General features: G+C 44.6%; 1 protein-coding gene across 1 annotated transcript in view; it reads left to right on the top strand.

Moving 5' to 3' along the window:
• The window catches only part of SMG6 (SMG6 nonsense mediated mRNA decay factor), a 240583-nt gene that overhangs the window by 129993 nt on the left and 88533 nt on the right, over positions 1–22057 (top strand). Inside the window, exon 13 of the mRNA XM_040423570.1 lies at positions 8117–8318. Within this exon, the coding sequence (XP_040279504.1) occupies positions 8117–8318 (202 nt within the window). The remainder of the gene's footprint in view (positions 1–8116; positions 8319–22057) is intronic.

The raw sequence follows: 22057 nt of genomic DNA, 5'->3' as shown, positions 1-22057 counted from the left end.
TGTCTCAAATCTTTAGTAAATTTGGTGTATGGACCGTGTACTAGAGTTCTCCCCCAGTCTTTTTCCTTCTGGATAATACCTATTTTACATATTTACCTGTCAACCCTCCCGATTTTTTTTTTTAGTAACTACTTGCACTCCCTGTGCATTTACATTCCTCTATTATTCCTACTATAATTGTATGAATAAACTTTGCTGCCGGGTGTTGGGGATGTGTCCCTACAATTAGAACTGGCAGACTATGGACAGTGTCAGAATGCAGGGAACCAACACCGCACACTGGTAACGCCCAGCTGTACCTCTAGAAATTCTAGGAGGAATAATAGAGGGAAAGTACAGCATGGAGTCATAAGAATCTATGATGCATGATTATTTCATGTGGAATATAATTATTTACCAAAATAGACTTGTCAGATGTGGTGAAAGGTCCTCTTTTAAAGGGGTTTTCCAAGACTTTAATACTGATGACCTATCTTCTGGATAAGTTGTCAGTATCTGATCGGTGGGGGTCCAACACCCAGGACCACTGCCGATCAGCTGTTTGAGAACGCATTGGTGCTCGCAGTAGTACCGCAGCCTTCTCACAGCTTTCCCTAGGCCATGTGACAGTATGTTCGTCCGTCAAGTGGCCTAGTCGCAGCTCAGCCTCATTGACGTGAATGGGGCTGAGCTGCGATACCAAGCACAGCCGCTATACAATGTTCGGCGCTGTGCTTGGTGAGCACCGAGAAGGCCGCAATGCTCACAGGACTTCTCAAACAGCTGATCGGCAGGGTGGTCCTGGGTGTGGGATCCCCACCAATCAGATACTGATGACCTATTAAGAGAATAGGTCATCTGTATTAAACGGGTTATACCATCTCAGACATTGGGAGCATATCGCTAGGATATGCCCCCACTGTCTGATAGTTACAGGTCCCACCTCTAGGATCCGCACCTAATACATAGAAAGGGTTCGGCAAAGTCCCGGAGGGTGCACCACACATGCGCAGCTGCCCTCCATTCATTTCTATGTGAGCATGCAGCTCGGCTATTTTTGGAAGTCCTATTGAAATGAATGGGAGGTTCTCCGTTCACTTCTATGGGGCTGACGGCTCCGCTATTTTCAGCGCTCCCACAGGAATGAGTGGAGGGTGGCCACGCATGCGCCGTTCAGGACATTGTTGGCTCCGTTCTAAGTATAGATGCAGGTCCCAGAGGTGGGACCTGTACCTATGAGACATTGAGGGCATATCCTAGTGATATGGCACCAATGTCCGAGATGGTACAGCGTTTGTAGTATCATTTCGGTATGATCACGGTATGATCAAAGGCGCAACATGGTGAAAGCGTTAACAGCTGGGATCGGAGCTTCTCCAACCACAGCTGTGACGTAGGAGCATTCGCTAAGAGCGCATAATGAGTATGTACATAAGAGGCCAGCCATATGCACATATCCATACTGTAATGCTTATACAATTGCAACCCCAGCCTCAGATCAAAGTCTTGTGATACCAGTTAACGCTGGCTTATTTTTGCCACCTAAATAAAAGGAAATTGAAGTGAACATCCACTCTGTCTCATTGACTCCACCATCTCTGTGCTGCGATTTTACTAGCCCTACTACTACCGTTTTTTCCTTTTGCACATAATCCATTTCTGAGTTTACAGAAGTAAATTGTCTTCTCATCCTCAAAAAAATCCAAGAATAATAAATAACCATGAGCGTGATTAGATATGTGCTGGTGTCTGGGACTTTTTTGTTGTGCCAGAGAATCCATGACAAATCGTAGAAATTGGCACAGTGTTTGACTACTTTATGCGCTTACTAAATCCTTGTTGGCACTCTTTTAAAACCTTGAATTTTTACTTTTTATCATAACGGACACTAAGGAGGAAATTTCTCAAGACCGGCGCTTTTCTGCGTCTGTCTTGATATATATAAATTAGGCGCATCCTCCGTCAGTCTATGCGCCTAAACAGAAATCGATGGCAGCTCTGAGCTGCTGTACATTTCTGGCTTCATTTGCAGCAGAAAACTGCCGGAAACGAAGATGAATTTGACGTGCTGGCAGGCCACGCCCCTTTCCACCCCTTGCCACACATACTTTTTGAGAAGTAGCGAAGGCGGCGTAAAAAAAAAACACCATTTGCAAGTATTTTTTTAAGAAGTCTCAAACACACAGTTTGCGATTTTTCAACGCCAAAAACACTCAAAACGCGGGCACTCTGCTTGACTTCAGTGGGTCTGCGATCTGCCAGATAAGGTGAAAGATAGGACATGTCCTATCTTTTGCAGCACAGAGGCACGGACTCGCCGTATTTTGCAGATCGTGGACCCACTGAAGTCAGTTGGTTCATACCTCGATGCGGAGTTCACATCAATTTTGTGGACCGGTAAACAGCAATGAAAGTCCGCAGCACTCCTTGAAAGATAAAATGCGTTCACCTGACTTGAGAAAGGTTCTGTGAGAGAACCGAAACGTTGTCACTTGATATGTGTGAATAAAGAACCCAGAACCCATTTTATCTTTCAAGGAGTGCTTCATTGCGCTATATATATATATATATATATATATATATATATATATATACTGTATTTTTCGCGCTATAAGACCCACCTAGGTTTTAGAGGAAAATAAGAATAACATTTTTTAATCAGACCTCACAACACCCCCCCCCCCCCAATGTTAATAGGTCCCCCAATCAGACCTGCATGTGAATGACCCCCAATTAGGCCTCCATAAGTCCCCCAATCAGACCTCAGATCAGACCTCCATGTGAATAACCCTCATGCTCAGATCAGAAGAAAAATAAATAAATCAACTCCTGCTCCGGCCGCTGCTCCTCCCATCCAGCGCTGCTCTTCTTCTTCTGCCATATGCTGTGCCATGACCTGATGCACACAGCAAGAGGTAAACCGCACGCGGAAGTCCTCACGCTGTGCACAGTCACAGCTCGGCAACTGGCTGAGGACCAGGAAGCGGTGAGTACACAGCCCGGGGAGCGCTGCATTCACCTCTTCCAAGTCCTCCTGTACTAATGAGCGCTTCCATAATGGAAGGGTAGGTTCACACAGTTTTTGGAGGTGGTTTTGAGGCAGATTTTCCTGGATTCGAAAGGAATCAGAAATATAAAGGAAAGACTTATCGAGTAGGGTTAGATTTTTTTGCAGTTCTGGGTCACGGCAGCTTGTAAGTCTTGCTGTGACCCCATTCATTTCTGTGGCTGCACTGCTACACGGCTATCCTTGGTCACTGTGTAGCCCAAGCCTTTTAGTGGCTATTAAAGGGGCAGCAGGGCAATTAGCAGTAATCCTGATTAGTGTGACACTTCCTGCCATCTTCAGCCTTGTTGATCATGCAGCTTGTCGTTAGCAACCAGTTTGTCCTAAAAGGGTTTTCCCAGCTCCTGATATTGTTGACCTGTGCATCAGGGAGGGTGCGACACACCGCATCCCCACCATTCAGCTGTTCCGTGCCACCTTCTGCTTAGGAACTAGCTTTTAGATGGAACAGCTCCGTTCAAAGTTAAGTGGCCGTACTGGGTTACTGCAGCTGGCCTTCCATTGATGTGAATGGGAGCTGCAGTAACCATGTACAGCCACTACACTTTGAACGGAGCTGTGTATTCTGTTTTTATTCAAAGTCCTACTTCCTGAGCTGGAGGCTGCACCGAACAGAGGATCAATGGAGGTGCGGGGTGTCTGGCCCCCACTGATTTTATATTGGTGACCTATACTGAATAAAGGTCTTCAATATCAGGAGCCTGGAAACCTCTTTAAAGTTCTAAACCCAAAGCCAAATTGGCACTAAACTCAGAGCAAAATCAGGGAGGTTTGGCAGTACTCAACTACAGTTCTCTCTCATCGCCATATCAATCAGATTACTGCAAAAAATACACTGATTTGGAGAACCTACTTAATGGAAACTCTTGTGACCCTGTCCTGGCTGGATTCAGTCTTCCAGCATACTTTAATGAACAGCCATTGGTTTGAGTAGAAATGTTTCCCCTGTTACATGGAGGTGTAGTATATTAAGTCTAATGGTCCACCCATGAGTCGTTATTTGCGTTTGTCCTAGATAATTGTGAACATTAGCGGTTTTATAGCCCCATATGCCTGACTTATTATACACAAGTCTGAGCGGAGGGCCTGGAGAGGTCAGGCTCTCACCTGGTAACTTTTCCTGACTGAAGACTATGGGCTGAGCTGAGGGGAGAGAGTGTAGCGCGGTTACCAAGGTAAACATACATTTTCTTTGGATAGGTGCTGCGGGCTGTTAGCCGTGAGGCGGGTGTAACCTGATCATTGTTGGACCCTGCTCCCATTCAGCGTGTCTCTCCTCATTACTTTCTTCTCTTTCTTTTCCTCGCTCTCGGCCTCTCCTGTTCTCAATTGTCTGTTTCTCGGCCTCTCTTCTTGTCACAGTTGTTGTGTTCGGTTTGTTTACTTTGTGAGCCTATTCTGTGTGACTTGGCGCTGCTCTCTGGCACTGGATGTGTGTGAACCGGAAGAGCTCGGCCCAAAGCGGGCAGCAGGGGCATTCCGAGGGCTAAAGGCACGGAACGTGCAACTTTATCTCCCTGGAGGCCTGTGCCCCCTACTTCTCATACATCCGGTGCCTGCTCCATTCTGATATCTGTCAGACCTGAGGGGCAGAACAGGATCTTTGCTAGGGGTTATGTCAAGTTCAGTCCTTTTAACTATTAAAACACTATTTGGCTTTGCAGAGTCCACGCTGTTCCCATTACCTCACTGACCAGCCTTCCCACTGTTTATTTCATCCCATGTCTTTCTTTTTTTTTTTTTTTTTTCATCTACACATTTTTGACAGATTTTAGAAAGGCTCGAAGATGACCCCTTCTGACAGGAAAAGATGTGAAGGGGGAACTTTTCATTCTACTGTGGGGATAGGAATTGCATGTCTGTGGTACACAGTGTTCTCTCTGGCTGCCATCACGTGCTCAGTGGCAAGACGTTTTTTGTCAGCGGGCGTTTCCTGGTGTGGAACCTTAGCCAAATGAGGCAGCTTTAGAGATTTGGCACCTGGAACCTCCTCATTTATTGCTCAGATCTTTTGTTACAATTAAAGTTTCCATCTTTTGTCTAGTTACCCTGGCTGATGTGTTCCCGCAGTTTAGAGCTGCTGATCTCTTCCATTTTTCTTCAACAGAAACGATCACAAGTTTTTAATCTGATTTTCTGTGTTTTATTGACTTGTGTAAACTAAATGTGTTTCCCGTCTTGTTTTTTTTTTTTTTTTTTTTTTGTTGCTTTGAATTAAAAAAAATAAATTCCTTGACCATAGCATTTTTCACTGGAAAGATTTACTCTTGCGTTTCGAGGCTGAGGTTAGCACATGTTGGCTTTAGTTTATGGAATTTACTCGTAGTGTGTAAAAGAAGTCTTTGCCCTGAGCGGGATGGATAAAGCACTGTTGACTTTTAGTCATATGGACCACTCCAAACGCGTGGATTTTTGTTAGGGGCTTGACAGGAAGAACTTTCATAAACCTTTCAACGTTAACATTGTAAACTTATTGGGGTAATTGATCATGAGAGTAATATTTGAAGTCGGTTTTGCTTGGATCTGCATTGGCGTACTTTGCAATTAATTTATCAAGTGCCACATTTTTTTTGATAACTTTGGCACATCTTTAAAGCTCTCTTGACTTGACCTGTTTTTCTATGCCACCTTGCTACTGGAGTGAGTTAGCAACTTTTTTTTTAAACTTCTGGAAAAGTGGCAGTGATAAATCGAACATGGCTAATAACTTTCGCTTTCCACCCACCATCAAAAACAAGAGTGAATAGTGTAAAAATGAAAAAAAAAGTCACAACATTTTTGTACAAGTAACCTCAGAGTTGCAAAGGTCCTATTTTGGCAACTTTTTGAAGCCAGAATTCTGCAGTACAGGGCATGATGAATTCCCTCCTTCTTTTGCTTATGGACCTTCACTTGTCAATGTTTGACATCATAATGCATATCTTAGGCTACTTTCACACTGGCGTTTTGGCTTTCCGTTTGTGAGATCCGTTCAGGGCTCGCACAAGCCGTCCAAAACGGATCAGTTTGCCTTCTAATGCAGTCTGAATGGAAAAGGATCCGCTCAGAATACATCAGTTCAGTCTCTATTCCGCTTTGGAGACGGACACCAAAGTGCTGCTTGCAGCGTTTTGGCGTCCGTCTGATGAAACTGAGCCAAACGGATCCGTTCTGACACACAATGGAAGTCAATGGGGACCAATTTTCTATGACACAATCTGGGACAATAAAAAACGGATCCGTCCTCCATTGACTTTCAATGGTGTTCAAGACGGATCCGTCTTGGCTATGTTAAAGATAATACAAACGGATCTGTTGTGGACGGGTGCAGACGGTTGTATTATCTGAACGCATCCGTCCATGACTGATCCGCCCAAAACGCGAGTGTAAAAGTAGCCTTAAACGTTAATAACGTGAGATGGCGGCTTCTGAAATTAGATGTGGTCACTACTATTATTTCAGGGTGAGAGCTTACAATCTACAGGGATGGGGGAAGGACACAGGTGGAAGCTTCTCATATGGTGGTACATAGGTAGCAGGTTACTGTAGGTTGTCGTCTGAAGAGGTAGATTTTCAGGTTTCTCTTGAAGCTTTCCAAGGTAGGTGAGAGTCTAATATGTTGGGGTAGAAAGTTCCAGAGTATAAGGGATGCACAGGAGAAATCTTGGAGCTGGTTGTGAGAAGATGTGATAAGAAGAGAGTAGAGAAGGAGATCGTGTGAGATTGTGTGGGAAGGTACCGTGGTTGTCCATGTAATTTTTATAATTTTGTTGGTCTCCCCCGGAAACAGACTGCATTCTATGTGCGTCCTGACAACAAAGGGCAGCCAGCAGAGTTCAGACGGCATCAATTTAGCGGAAAAAAAGACTTGGGGTCATTTATCAAACTGGTGTAAAGTAGAACTGGCTTAGTTGCCCATAGCAGCCAATCAGATTCCTCCTTTCATTTTTCACAGCTCCTTTGGAAAATGAAAGGTGGAATCTGATTGGTTACTATGAGCAACTGAGCCAGTTCTACTTTACACCAGTTTGATAAATGACCCCATTTGTGATCATTTGTTTTAGATTTTCAAACAGTAATGGTTAGTTCATGAGCTACAATAGGAGGAGTAGGTTATGGTGGAGGTGCGGATATGCTGCGGAAATGCACAGAAATCTGTGCAGCTGACCTTAATGGTAATCCTGGACTCCTTTCATAAGGCCTAACATATTCTGGGTTATTGTGCTGCGCTAGAGGAGTTTACACAGTAATTTTGGAACGTTAAGGGCTTGTCCAAGTTTTTTTTTTAATACTCCGCACATGAATGACATCTGCGTGTGGTCGGTTTTTCTTGCAGATCCATTCACTTAAGTGAATGAGTCTTGAGGGACAATCTGAGCCGGATGGTGCATACCGTCTGTGTGGAAAATTGATCAAGGGAATAAACACGTTGACTTACTTGGTCAATGTTCAGTCCGGGTCCTGTCTGTTCTACACTAGACAGCATCCAAACAGAAATCCTCTGGCTGAAGAAGCCCTAAGGCTTTGCACACACGTCACAGATTTCTTTATTAGATCTCTTATTTATATAGCGCTGACATATTCCGCAGCGCTTTACAGACATTATCATCACTTGCTGTCCCCAGTGGTGCTCACAATCTAAGTTCCCTATCAGGATGACTTTGGCGCGTGGGAGAAAACCAGAGTACTTGGAGTAAACCCACGCAAACACGGGGAGAACATACAAACTCCATGCAGATGTTGTCCTTAGTTGGATTCGAACCTAGGAATCCAGGCATGCAAGGGACCAGTTCTAACCACTGAGTCACCGTGCGATTTGGTGATGTTTTAGGCTTGGATTCCTATATTAGTACAGGATATTTTAGGTGAGCATGTTTGTTAGTGAAAAAAAAATGTAGTGTCCTTTATTCACCCACATAGCGACGTTTCAGTCCTCTTACTGGGACTGTTCTTAAGCCTCAGGCCATGGACCTGACCCAACGAGGATATTTTATGCGAGTATGTCTCTGTGTATACATATCTAAAACTCTTCAGATTCTTAGGTTTCAGATTGAAAATGGAATGTTTTGTTTGTTCTTTTGTCTTTGATAGGCCTGCTCTCGACGTATGGAGCATATTGGCGGACTTCTGTAATACCCTGACCTGTGTGAGTCAGTCAGAAGTGCCACTTTATAAGGACCCCGACGATGACCTCTCACTCCTGATCCTAGAAGAAGATAGACTCCTCTCTGGATTTGTTCCTCTTCTGGCTGCCCCTCAAGAACCATGTTACGTTGAAAAAACCTCGGACAAGGTCAGTGCTGAAACGTTGGCTTTTGTCTCTCCTCTCTTACACTGTGCCTTAAGCGCGTTTTAGCATCTTTTGCGTCATCCCAATAAATCTTAGGAAGTTTACTCTGAGTAACGAATGCCATTAAGTCGTTGATTGAGAGTGCTAAGGGAAAATATTGACCTTTTCACTGCTGGCTTCCAGCACTATGTCATAAGTAAAAAGGTCAGTGGTTTCCTTTGGGCACTGTATATGAGTTTGCTTGCACGTGTGCGCTGTTTATAGTGCATGTATGTTGTGTTGTATGTCTTTGGGGCTTAAGTGCTGCTATAGTGTCTAAAGCTGTGTCCGCGCTTTGGCACGCTGAACGTCCCATCACTTCCTCACTTGTTTGAATAAAGCAGCTTGTATTGGCAGTGCTCTCACTTAGCTCCAAATGGTTTGCATCATGCATACCCCCCTCCCCTCCGCTCACCCTCTTCATCCACCACAGAGCTCTCATCCAGGATATCTGCCAGGGCTCTTTTTTATTTTTTTTTCTCCAAGAGGAAAGTGATAAATAGCTGACTAGAGAGAAGTAGAAACTGTGTGTGAACTCTTTTTTTTTTTCTTCCCTTAAAAAATCAGGTTATTCCCTTATGTGTCGGGGCTGACTGAGACGGTTGCCTTACTGGCGTGATTAGTAATTACTGGCCCGGCTTGGCTGGCATGCAGGAGAGAGAACCATCATGTCTTTACAGAAGCAAAAAATCATACACGGCAACACATGCCAATTCTTATTACATTCACACATGTGAAGATACTCAATCCTGATGGATTTTATGGCAATCTGCTTCATTTGCAGCACAAATAATACAATATAATACAATTTTATGGTATTCAGGGGAGCAGTCAACCTAAGACCTCATGCATGTCTTCATATTAGGGCTCCTTTTTGCACACGGTTCTAGTAGGGGTATCATAGAGGCCTCTTCCTTACATTTGTGACATGCACCTCCAGAGGCCAGTAGTACAGAAGTGGAGTGTTTCAAGGTAAGATTATCTGGCATCTTTCAACCTGATGATGGAAGATGCCCATCAGCCGATGAACAAGCATCGGCTGCCGCAGACTGATCCAGTCCCATTCAACTTGAATGGGTCCGCGATTCGTCCGCACTGCAAAATCTAGAGGCACGAGGGAAACCCCACGGAAGCACTCCATAGTGCTTCCGTACCTCCGCTCCGCACTGCACCTTCCGGATTGCGGACCTATTCATGTCAATGGGTCCGCGTACGTGATGCGGTGTGCACACGGCCGGAGTCCGTATATTGCAGTCCCGCTGTTTGCGGGCTGCAATACGGGCACAGCCAGGCCATGTGCATGAGGCCTTAGTGGAAGAATGGTGTATAAAAATGATTTCTCTCCTTCCCCACTGCTACTGTCGGGAGGCTTGCTGGGTCCCTGCGTCCTGGTCTTGGCTCGACGCAATAAATCGTTGCGGTGGGGGTCACTGCCGTGACCAGTGATTGCGCAGGCTTCCCCTGTCATTTCCTGTGTGTCGAGCCCACACTAGGAAGTAGAAACTAATAGGGACCCAGTAAGCATACAAATGGCAGCAGCCTGGGATCGGTGAGTTATTCTTTTTTTGTTTTATTTTTTCTTACACACCAATCTACCCTAAAATAAACATCTCATCGGACAACCCCTTGTTTCTGTATGTAGAGATTTCTGGCGATATTGTGAGAGTATCACTTGGAAGATTTTCATCTGCACAGCGAAAGGAGTTTAGGTTTGAATCCCCATTAAAGTAACGCCAGACGGGTAAGAAGTTCAGTAATTCAGAGTAATATTTATTTATTGCTTTAAAACTTGGCAGACTGTCAGGAATTAATACTCAATATAAGTTTGGGAGGTGACTCTGTAATTATGAGGCTGAAAGGCAAGTTACTACTTTTTGCTGGGGCTCCCTTATTCAATATGTGTTGGTATAGTAGAATCTCACCTGTTCTCTGTTATTTTAGGAAAAGTAAGAAAATCACATTTGCATCTTGCTGTTCACTATATTTATATAAATGTCAATTGTTTCTCTAATGTTTTCACGACTATCTTTAAAAGGTTGTCAAGAATTTTAAAATTTGCGGACATAGCAGGGGATGTCTTAAAATAGGAGACTACATATTACTCATCGTAAAAATACCCTGCTTCTTCAGCTCTATTGCCGCTTTTTTATGGTGATAACATTTCGGCTACTGCCCATTACCGCTGCAGCCAGTCACTATTCCTTGATTGGCTGCAATTGTCACATATGGGTGGTTGTTATCCATGCAGGACAGCTTTATAGATTGATGGGAGTGCCGGAGTGGTGGGCATTTTCCAGGCGAGTAATTATTTTATGACATGCTCTTCTTTCTCCTCAATCTTAAGATGTCTGAGAAACCCCATTTATATGTCAGATGCCGATTTCCAACCTAAGACTATTTTTTCTCATCTTCAGAGTTAGGGACTACATCTGGAGACCTCAGTAGGCCTGGTTTCATATCTCTGTTTTCTGTTACAGGGGTTAATGGGGAAGCATCCCTAGGCTTAAGCAATGCTTGTTTTTTCTTCTTCCGGAGAAGCGCTGCAATATATTCTAGCTGCACTAAATACTCGTTTGTTAAAATCAATATTTTGTTTAAAAAAAGAAAAAGAGCAAAGCCGCAGAAGGATCTCCCCGAGGCAGCGTCTGACCGAGCAAACTGCTCAACTGCTGCTCCAATCTGTTTTTTTCATTTTCAACTTTTCTTGGCTGTGGAGTGAGATTAAGGGGAATACTCTTTCCCCAGATAACCATCCGTTCAGGACTCGGGAGTGTGTGGATTAAAACCAGACGTTGTGTGATTAATACCTCAGCTTATGGGGTGAGACACTACTTCCTAAAAGTAAAAGGAGGAAAGAATCGGGGGGGGGGGGGGGAATGCTTGAGGGCAAAGTGTGCTTTATTTGCTTACTATGCTAGTATTGTTCTGTGCTCGCTTGTAGTGTACAGCATGGTAGTATTTTTATCCTTTCTTTTCCAGTGTTGTAATTCCTTGGAATAGTCTTTTTTTTTTTTTTTCCTAGAAACCATACTGCAGTATTCATGATAGTATTTTTCATCTAAACTTCCTCCAGGTAGGATCGTTGAACTGAGATACCTCTACAAAGATGTTTTCACTGCCAGGGCATGTGTGGAGACTGTTTTTACGACCATGGAGCACAGCACTTGTTTGGGTGTCATGCCCCTTTAGCTCACATTGCCTGCTTATGTCTATGATGATAGTGGGTTGATTATGTATCGCCCAAAAAAACCTGAGTAGTCAGACCCCCGTGTCACAGTTATTGAATTTGCATCGTGTAATTGTTGTTTCAGTTTAGAAGTCGTCTTAGTAAAGCTCTAATAGTGTTGCTAAGGGTACTTTCACACTTGCGGCAGAGCATTTCGGCAGGCAGTTTAGTCGCCGGATCCGGCAATCCGGACGCAAACGGATGCATTTGTGAGACTGATCCGGACGCAGATCCGTCTGATAAATGCATTGCATACCGGATCCGTCTTTCCGGTTCTCATCTGGAAAAACTAATCCGGTATTTATTTATTTTTCTCATTTTTAAAGGAAGGTCTGCGCAGATCGGGAAACCGTATTTGGTTTTCCGGGAGCACAAGGGGGAGCGATGATGGCACAAGGGGGAGTGGAGCTGATGGCTCTGGGGTGGGGAAGAGCTGATGGCACTGGGGGAGTGAAGCTGATGGCACTAGGGTGGGTGAGAGCTGATGGCACTGGGTGGGGGAGAGCTGAAGGCACTGGGGGAGTGGAGCGCGAGTAATTTGACACAAAAATCCTCGTGGTCTCCCGCTGGCCCGCAATGCGCTTGGAATACTCACCTTTCCAGCAGACAGCCACCGGACACTCCGCAGCACGTCCATGGTCCCGCGCTGCACTTACCTCCTGACGTACGTACGCCGTGACTTGATGCGCTTCGACACGTCAGGCCCAGAGCAGCGCGGAACGATGGAGTGTCGGCAGCATCCCTGTTAAAATTGTAAGTTGGTGACACTGAGGGGGTGGGGGCACGACACCGAGGGGGATGGGGACACTTAGTACCAGATCTGACATTAATACATTTCAATGGAAATTATACCGGATCCGGCATTCCGGAAAGTGTTCAGGACTTTTGGCCGGAGAGAAAACTGCAGCATGCTGCGGTATTTTATCCGTCCAAAAAAACGTAAGAGGGACTGAACTGATGCATCCTGAACGGAATGCTCTCCATTCAGAATGCATTAGAATAAAACTGATCAGTTTTTTTCCGGTATTGAGCCCCTGTCACGGAACTCAATACCGGAAAAGAGAAACACTAGTGTGAAAGTACCCTAAGAAGAGTCAGTCTTCAGCATTTTACTGAGCACTGTAGATGCCTGTGTGGAACAAGTCAGATAGGCAGGGTGACTGGCAGTGATAATTAGGCCTAGTTCACACGTCAGTGATTTCCGTAGGTGATTGTGAGCCATAACCAGGATTGGAGCCTCCACAGACTTAAGGTATAAGGGAAAGATCTGCACCTGTTTTGTGTTTTTGACCCTCACCTGGTTTTGGTCCACAATCACTCATGGAAATCACTGACCATAACACTGACGTGTGATCTAGGCATTAGTCAGGGACTTGGATAATGACAAGAGGCAGAAACCTTTTTATATTACAAACAGGGGTCTTCAGCGCTCAGTAACTCAGTCACTGAAGACCGATTCTCCTTAGCAGCCCTGTCCCTAAATTACATAAAAATAAACCAAAACGGTTACACTAGGGCTGCAACGAGTACTCGATTAAATCGAGTAATTTGACACAAAAAAAGTAGTGGCCCGCAATGCGCTTGGAATACTCACCTTTCCAGCAGGGGGCCTCCGGACACTCCACAGCACGTCCATGGTCCCGCGCTGCACTGACCTCCTGACGTACGTACGCACGCACGTCGTGACCTGATGCGCTGTGACACGTCAGGCCCAGAGCAGCGCGGAACAATGGAGTGTCGGCAGCGTCCCTGTTAAAATTGTAAGTTGGTGACACCAAGGGGGAGGGGGTGGGGGCACAACTATGGCCAGGCGCCTGGAGTGTACAGCATCATAGCAACCAATGACGCTGTGCACTTTGGGTGTCAGGAGGAGGGGGAGCGGACTATGGCACAAGGGGGAGTGGAGCTGATGGCCCTGGGGTGGGGAAGAGATGATGGCACTGGGGGAGTGAAGCTGATGGCACTAGGGTGGGGGAGAGCTGATGGCACTAGGGTGGGAGAGAGCTGAAGGCACTGGGGGAATGGAGCTGATGGCACTGGGGGAACTGATGCACTTGGGCTGATCATACAGGAGGAACGAAGGGTGTTGGGGACTGATGGCAGGGGTTCTGAGTTTTTATAAAGGAAAACATTTATTAATTTATTTTTTCTTATTAGAGTACTCAATTAATCGTAAAAATAATCGGTAGAATGCTCTATTACTAAAAATTCGTTTGCTGCAGCCCTAGGTTACACTTTTAATGGCAAAGGTGGAAATTCTTCTATAAATGGTACAAATGTTGAGAGGTTGGTGCAATAGTTCATAACTGCACTTCTCACCAGCCCCCATGCTGGGTGCCTTCAGCCAGAGTTTCTTGCAGATACGTACCCTGATTGGGTGAAGTGAAAAGAAGCAAACCTGATCAAGCCCCCAAACACACTGGAGATCCGGTCAAAATAGAAATGTCAGTCTCTTAACATGGTTTCGAACCAAACAAATCACAAAATGTCCCTCAAGGCAGTCTAGCCAGTGCCCCTGAAAAGAGAAGATGGAAGCAAAACGGCACGGACGACTTCATGTTTATTAGCTTGGAGTTGTATGTATTATGGTCACGTAGGTTTGTAAGCTCCAGCACAGATAAATATGGTAGTAGTCATCTATTACATTATGATTGGTTGCCATCAGATTTCCACTTTAATAATTATTTTATAAAAAAAAAATAAGAATAAAAGATCCCTTTTTGACATCGTTTTATGTCCGATATTTAGTGATGATACAATAGGCTGCTTTCTGTACTATACGTGCTTTGCATTTCCCTCAGCAATATGGCTGGCCACAAGAATTAGTTCAATTAATATGAAGACTAAATGTGTGGAGGGCTGGTCTGCCCGACAGGTTATTTGAACGTCAGCCAATATTGGTATTTGGTTTCTAGATGAGATATGAAGTGAATCGGTACATTTTGATGTCTGATTCCTTTATCATACCCACTCTTCCCTTAGGAAATAGGGGCCTGTCTGTGCAGGTGTGAGGCAGCTTGAAGCCACATGAGGCCTGCAAAATGCTTGAGGAGAAAGCAGCAGATGACAGCGGAGGAGTGTTAAGTGGAATGTGTAGTAGGCCCGAGAGCGCAGCACTTTCAGCCTCCGTCACAACCGCCGGCTGGGGCTCGTCCCATGAATCCATCAGATCCAGCTTCTTCAGCGTTCTTATTCCAACAAGTTCCAACAGAGACCCCTCTGCACCCACCTCCCTGCTCTCCTCCTTTCAACCTGCTGGAATCAGCACCTGTGGTAATCTCACCTTGCAAACAAACGCAGTCCTAAGGGGCCTCCGACAAACACAGCATTTTTTAGAGTGGGTTGCTCATCACTTCACTGTCAAATATTTTCTGTTTAGTAAGAAGAAATAATAGGAGCTGTATGATACTTTTAATAATTTATCTAAAACAATATTGTACGAGGTCATTGTGCAGATGTTCCATAATCACGGTAAACGGTTGCAGACCTTATCTTGGTCGACGTGCATTTGATTTCTCAGATATCCAGTGCTCTGAAGACGTAATCTGATTCAGTCTGTAGTGCAGGAAACGAGTAACAATTATGTTCATTGTATTTTACTTTTCAGTCCTTGTTTTTTTTTTGTTTTATATGTAAAGTATTTTTTTTTTCTGCGTTCCACCGAAACTAGTGTTTGAGCCAAGATGGTGAATGGGCACAGGTTTTATTCCTGAGTTTTCCATGTTCTCAGCAACCTTTCTAAGGTCTTTCGAGGAACAAGTTTTTCTCAATCTGCATGGTTGAAAAATAGAGATGAGAATACTTTACAGGTAATTCTCTGCCTTGGGGGATGACAGGAGCCGTCTGAATGACAGCCTCGCTTATTAATGTCCGCTGTAGCTGGTACACTGCCAGTTTGTGCTGGCGGCCTTCCAATGTAGACGCTTTTTCAGCCAGGTGCAAAGCGTCTTTGCCTCTTCTTGTAAGAAGCCTACAGGGTTGCCCCCAGCCATTACCAAGGATGCTGTTCATAAGGTGCTATGTGTGCTGAAGGAAAGGGACAAGACATGGAGGCTCTGTGCAATAAAATGATAATATTGTTCTCCTGAGTTCTGTTTCTAACAAAGGCTACACTGAAAGGGTGTCGAGCTTTTGTTCTTCATTGATGGTCTTATGTCATCATTCATGTGTTTGAAGGAATGGCAAAAATCATTTTTTTCTTTAATTCTGGTCAACATCGGCTCTTAGGTCATCTCTTCTTACACTGGCAGAAGTCTTTCTCAATCTGTTACCGACCACAAACAAGCAGCTCGCCAACACCAGGCCCTCTTCTCAGCACCCTCATTACTGGCCCAGACTCAAAGGCATCACTCCTTTATTAGGCAGGGAAACTTTAGAGGCCCGACTTTGAAGTTTGCTGATGAAACATTTTAGGATGAAGACGTTTAGTCAGCTCCAGTAATCATATTCCTGCTCTCCTATGGTCTCGTGTCACTTTGTAGCCAATGCAAACCACTTTTCCTCCATGCTGTGACCAGCATTTTGCCAGCCAGCTAATCCCTCTTCACTTTCCGAGGATTTGTTTGGTCTGTCCCTCAGATTGATGCAAGAACCAGATCTATTAAAAATTGTATAGGGGTATTTGACATTGGTCATTTTCTTGCATTCTCTTAGTCTGGACTTGATGAACTGCTGTGCACCTGCAATTTTACCTTCAGATGTGTTGGACTCACTGGGTCCATCACATCAACCTTTTATTGTAACCTTATATATAGAGTTAGGCATCAGCATTGTCATTACCGGTCAGGCCTCCTGTATGTAAGTATTTGTACATTGTGCCAATTCTCTGTTATTTCTGAATATCAACTCCTAAACATTGAAATCGTAACACCACAATGAACAAACCGTAAGTTGTGCAAATCTCTGCACATATGGATCGTCTGAGTAGAAGAATGGCACCATAATTTCACGACCTTTCCTTCTTGGAGATGGACTTTCAGTGCTGAGTGTATTTGACAGTTGGGAGTTACCATCCTTTTTGTCAGAGGCTTGTCCCTACACTGTCTGCACAGTTCCAGAGTAGTTATGGACATACCCTTTAAAACACAATTATCAATTTATTTCGAAACTTCCAGGAGGAACAGCACAATGTAGTTATTTTATGGAAATTTACTAAAATAGGCTTGTCAGGAGAGCGGACAGGTCCTCCTTTATAGTATGCATGCCCATTATTATTTTATTCCTTTCTTGGCCAGGCCAGTATTTTTTGGCATGAAAAATCATTCCACATGCCCACTTCTCCTTCATAGCAAGTTATCTGACAGATTACCATTTACACGGTTTATATTAATAACAGCATTCCTGTAGAGATGTGAACGTGTTCGTCCAGCAGTGGACAGACATGCCTACAGATTTTTTTTCTTTTGCAGTATATTTTTCTGTGCATTACCGTAGCCTGTCCTCATAAGATATTTTCTTTCAGATCCTATACGAATGAAAGAGAAAGGAGTGTTGTTTCTTCCCTTGGATGTCGTGTAAGATGTATGCCATGGTAGAAACCCCTGCCTCGGTTTTTCAATTTTGAATGCGGCCGACCCCTTTAATGGAGTTAAACTGCAGTGGACACCTGCTGCTGTTTCAAGCGGCGTCTTTGCAAGGGTTGTCTCACTTCAGTAAATGGCATTTATCATGTAGAAAGTTAATACAAGGCACTTACTAATGTATTGTCATTGTCCATATTGCCTCCTTTGCTGGCTTGATTCGTTTTTCCATCACATTATACACGGCTCATTTCCAGGAGTTAATTGCTGCAGCGCAGATACAAGGGGGTCGGGACGGGAGCTGCTGCACATGCGTGCCTATGTGCACTTGTGTGGTCCCAGCCACCAGCGAGGCTGGCGCTTTTTCCTACAATGTGCAAGCACGGCCACTACAGATCAGCGAAGTTTAGAAAACTGTGTACTTTGCCGAAGTTTGACAAGGAATTTGATTCCTTACGAATTAGTTTGTCACGAATCGCTATGCTAAAATCCCATTCAAAATATCAGTCAATAGGACTGTTTTTAACGGACGCTTAGACAGAAGTGCAACTGTCTAACTGCTGTTAAAAACGGTAATACGCTAGTGCAATATGGCCTCATCCACTTGCTCTTTCAGAGGCAGTCGACTCCTCTTTTGAAAGACCTTCCAAAGGACCTGTGCTGAGCGTGATCACCTTGCGCTGCTGAAGGACCTGCGCTCAGTGATGAGGTCACCTTTTGATTACGCTGGCAGTGCCCAGTGATCACGCTCAGCACAGGTTCTTTGGCAGGTCTTTTCCACTCAAGAGGAAGTGGGTGAGGGGAGTATTTTTTTTTTTCCCATTCTTTCTAAGACAACTGTAGGTGCCATTTTAGGAAAAAAGCGTGAGCAACTTTGGCTTTTAGGTGAATCTAATTTTTCCTAAACTTGGGATCGTATTGAGCTTCGGATGATTAACGTCTTAAACTCTATTGGCTACCACTGCTGGATTGCAGGGTGGTCATAACCCCTGGAAAGGAGCAGTGTATAATATCATGGAAAAATGAATCCAGCCAGCAAAAGAGGGAATAAGGACAATCACAATACATTAGTAAGTGTCTTGTATTAACGGTCTACATGATAAGTGAGACAACCCCTTTAAGAAAGCATCATTTAGTGTCACACGGAGTACCTGCAACTTCCCGCTGCAGACCCCCAGGTCTCCATGTCCTTCCATACAGTCTTCTGTGGGAGTATTTTGACCAATACACATTTCTCTTTCTTTTTTAAAGGGGTTGTCCACTTTTTACTATTAATGACCTATCCTCAAGGTCATCAATATGGGATCAGCAGGGGTCTGACTCCTGGCTCCCCCCTGCCGATCAGCTATTTGAAGAGATGGCAGCGCCTATATTTTACTGTGTTTTAGTTAAAATGCCTATAATTACCATTACTCTCCTATATCAGTTTGCTCGCGGTTTCAGACGTGTATCAGAGAAATACCGATTACCAAAATGTTGTTTTCATTAGTTTTGCATCAGTTTTATTTTAATGAAGTAGTTCTAGCAAAAGTTGCTGTAGAGCAATCACCATGATGCCATATCGACTATACTTTTTACCCTAATTCTCAGTGCTTTGGTGCATATACAGCAGGTTTTCTACTCTACTACAAGCAGTGAAAGACCTACATACCCTGCTGTTCAGTCAGCCACACAAATAATCTTTAAAACATGTATGTAGCGACAATGTATTACAATCATGGGGTTCATACCAAACAAAATCACACATAAGGCTACTTTCACACTAGCGTTCGGGGCTCCGCTTGTGAGCTCCGTTTGAAGGGTCTCACAAGCGGCCCCGAACGCATCCGTACTGCCCTAATGCATTCTCAGTGAATGTGGATCCGCTCAGAATGCATCAGTCTGGCAGCGTTCAGCCTCCGCTCCGCTCAGCAAGCAGACACCCGAACGCTGCTTGCAGTGTTCGGGTGTCCGCCTGGCCGTGCGGAGGCAAACGGATCCGTCCAGACTTACAATGTAAGTCAATGGGGACGGATCCGTTTGAAGATGACACAATATGGCTCAATTTTCAAACGGATCCGTCCCCCATTGACTTTCAATGTAAAGTCTGGACAGATCCGTCTGAACTACTTTCACACTTAATGCAGACTGATCCGTTCTGAACGGATCCAAACGTCTGCATTATAGGAGCGGATCCGTCTGTGCAGACATCAGACGGACCCACTCTGAACGCTAGTGTGAAAGTAGCCTAACAGCAACAAACATGTCAGCAGTTAAAACCAGAGGAATGAGAGCCCTTCTCACAAGAGCTTACAATCTATGAGCATAAATGTTCCTTCAGAATTTCATGTACCTGTCATGTATGGTCAGATTGTAGCTGATCAGCTGTAGATACAATTGTGTTGCACTTACTGTACTTTTAGGACTCATTCAGATGAGTAATTTTTCATGTCTTTGTGCTGTCCAATTGTGGGAAGACGGGGATGCAAATGAGCTCTTAGCAAGCTCTGCCTTTAATGCCACCAGCTATCCTATAAGTCAATGTTCAACCCTTTAAATAGGCCTTGAGACATGACGCCTCGTCTGCAGACAGCTGTTTTGGGGTGATTGCCCCTCATCAGTGCAGAGCAATAGCTGCCTTCCATCTGGTGGCAGTAAAGGCAGAGCTCGTTAAGAGCTCATTTGCATCCCTTTTTCCTCCCAAATTCCACAGGAGAATGTATGGCTTAGGCCTCATGCACACGACCGTTGTGTGCATCCGCGGCCGTTGTTCCATTTTCGGAAAATGCACCGTTTGGCTTCCGCGTCTGTGATCCGTTTTTCCAGTCCGTGAAAAAAATATGACCTGTCCTATTTTTTTAACGGACAACGGTTCACGGACCCATTCAAGTCAATGGGTCCGTGAAAAATCACGGATGCACACAAGATAGTCATCCGCGTCTGTGATCCGTGTCCGTGATCCGTGTCCGTTTTTCCTATCATTTTCAATGCAAACTTGACTTAGTTTTTTTTTTCACTTTTCATGTCCGTGGATCCTCCAAAAATCAAGGAAGACCCACGGAAGAAAAAACGGTCACGGAACAACGGAAATCCGTTTTGCGGACCGCAAAAAAAAACAGTCGTGTGCATGAGGCCTTAGAAGTATCCTCACGCCAATTAAGGCGCTCTCTCTCCAAGGAGAGATGGTACCCACTAAATCCTGTCCATTTATGGAATGGACAGCACACGGGCTGAACACTGACACATTAAAGTCAGTGGGACAATTCACATGCCGGATTTACTTTAGACCATTGGTCCATGCAGGGGAAATGGCAGCAAGCACTATTTTGGGCTGAATTGTTACTTTACAGTGGCCCCTTCAAGTTGGCGGGAAAAAAAACGGACATTTTCTTTTTTTGACAGAGGTAAAAAACAGATACAGTCCTACTGATGCCATATGGTCGGGAAAAACCAAAGAGATAAATGGAATGCAGAAGGAGACCAAACTGACAGTGCGGACTGAACACGGACAGGTTTTACATGGCTTGACTGAATGAGCCCTTAAAACGTTTGTTGTTGCCATGGTTTCATGTTGTACAGGTACAGCCCCGACATTTAGCGGTAATCTGCACGCGGTTACCATGGCTCGGTCACACTTGTAATAGCGCTCTAAGACAAATAGGAAGATTTCACACCAACCTTTATAGGTATTGAAATTTGATTTTGGTCAGAAATTGGTTACTAAACTTTAAAGCAACCATCCAGTTCAAGAAATAAAATTCACATTAACTGGTGGACAAACAAAACACCCCATGCCCAATTTCCTGGGCTTCCTCTTCTGTTATCAAAGATGGCCGCACCACTTCTCAGACTATCTGAGGCTCTCTAGGTAATCCAAGACACTTTCTGCAGCCCTTGGATTGGCTAGCGCTGGTCATGTGAGAAATGCTGGCCAATCCAAGAGCAGGGCTACCAAATGTACAGTGTGCTTCAGTCTGAGACGTGGTGCAGGAGGAATAACAAAGGAACAGCACATTGTAACTTAATTGGAAATCTTTTTGCATGTAATTAGTTATTTTCGCTAAAGACGCCAAACAAGTAAACTATTATGCCATTTTCCATGTTCTATTAAGGGGGTTTTCTGATTTATTTATTTTTTTTAACTGATGACCTATCCTCTGGATAGGTCATCAGTATATGATCAGTGGGGGTCCAACACCTGGGATTCCGCCAATCAGCTGTTTGAGAAGGCATCGGTGCTCACAGTAGCACCGTGGCCTTCTTGCAGCTTTTCCTAGGCACACGTTCATTGGTCTCGTGGCCTAGGCGCAGCTCACTGGAATGGGGCTGAGCTGCAATACCAAGCATAGCCACTATACAGTGTACGGCACTGCGCTTAGTGAGCACAGAGAGAGCCACAGCGCTACTGCAAGTGTCGGTGCCTTCTGAAACAGCCGATTTAGCAAGGGTCCTGGCTGTCAGACCACCGCTGATCAGATACTGATGACCTGTCCAGAGAATAGGTCATCAGTTAAAACAATATTGCAAAACCTCCTTAAAGCATAGGGCATAACAGACTGATACAAATCCCTGCAAAAAATGCACCAAAATAATACGGACAATACTAGCTAATTCCTCAGGCCGATGTTAAAAGCAGAGAACTTTGCCAATATCTTCCAGTCAGGAACATATCGGAGCCCCTCATGCACCACCTCACGGTGTCTCAGCGCGCATGGGGTCCTACCACTCAACTGCCCGTGGTGTGTGAACAGGGTCTGAATCAGTGCTAGAAACCAACTCGCAGCCAGACTCTCACATGCCTCCATAGTGGTATCACCAAAGCACTGTGAGGTAGGATAAAGCTGTGAGCCGCACCCACAACAGATCATGTGACACAGAAGCTACCAGGTGCAAAAGAATGTTACCACCACAATGAAGTGGCACATTCTATACACATAAAGACAAAAAACTCACTGAATAAAGTGGCCTAAACGGGTGAA

The sequence above is a fragment of the Bufo bufo genome, chromosome 3 (genome assembly GCF_905171765.1).
Source record: "Bufo bufo chromosome 3, aBufBuf1.1, whole genome shotgun sequence".
NCBI classification, from domain to species: domain Eukaryota; kingdom Metazoa; phylum Chordata; class Amphibia; order Anura; family Bufonidae; genus Bufo; species Bufo bufo.
Note: the sequence above shows the minus strand (reverse complement) of the source record. Positions and strands in the feature narration are given on the sequence as shown.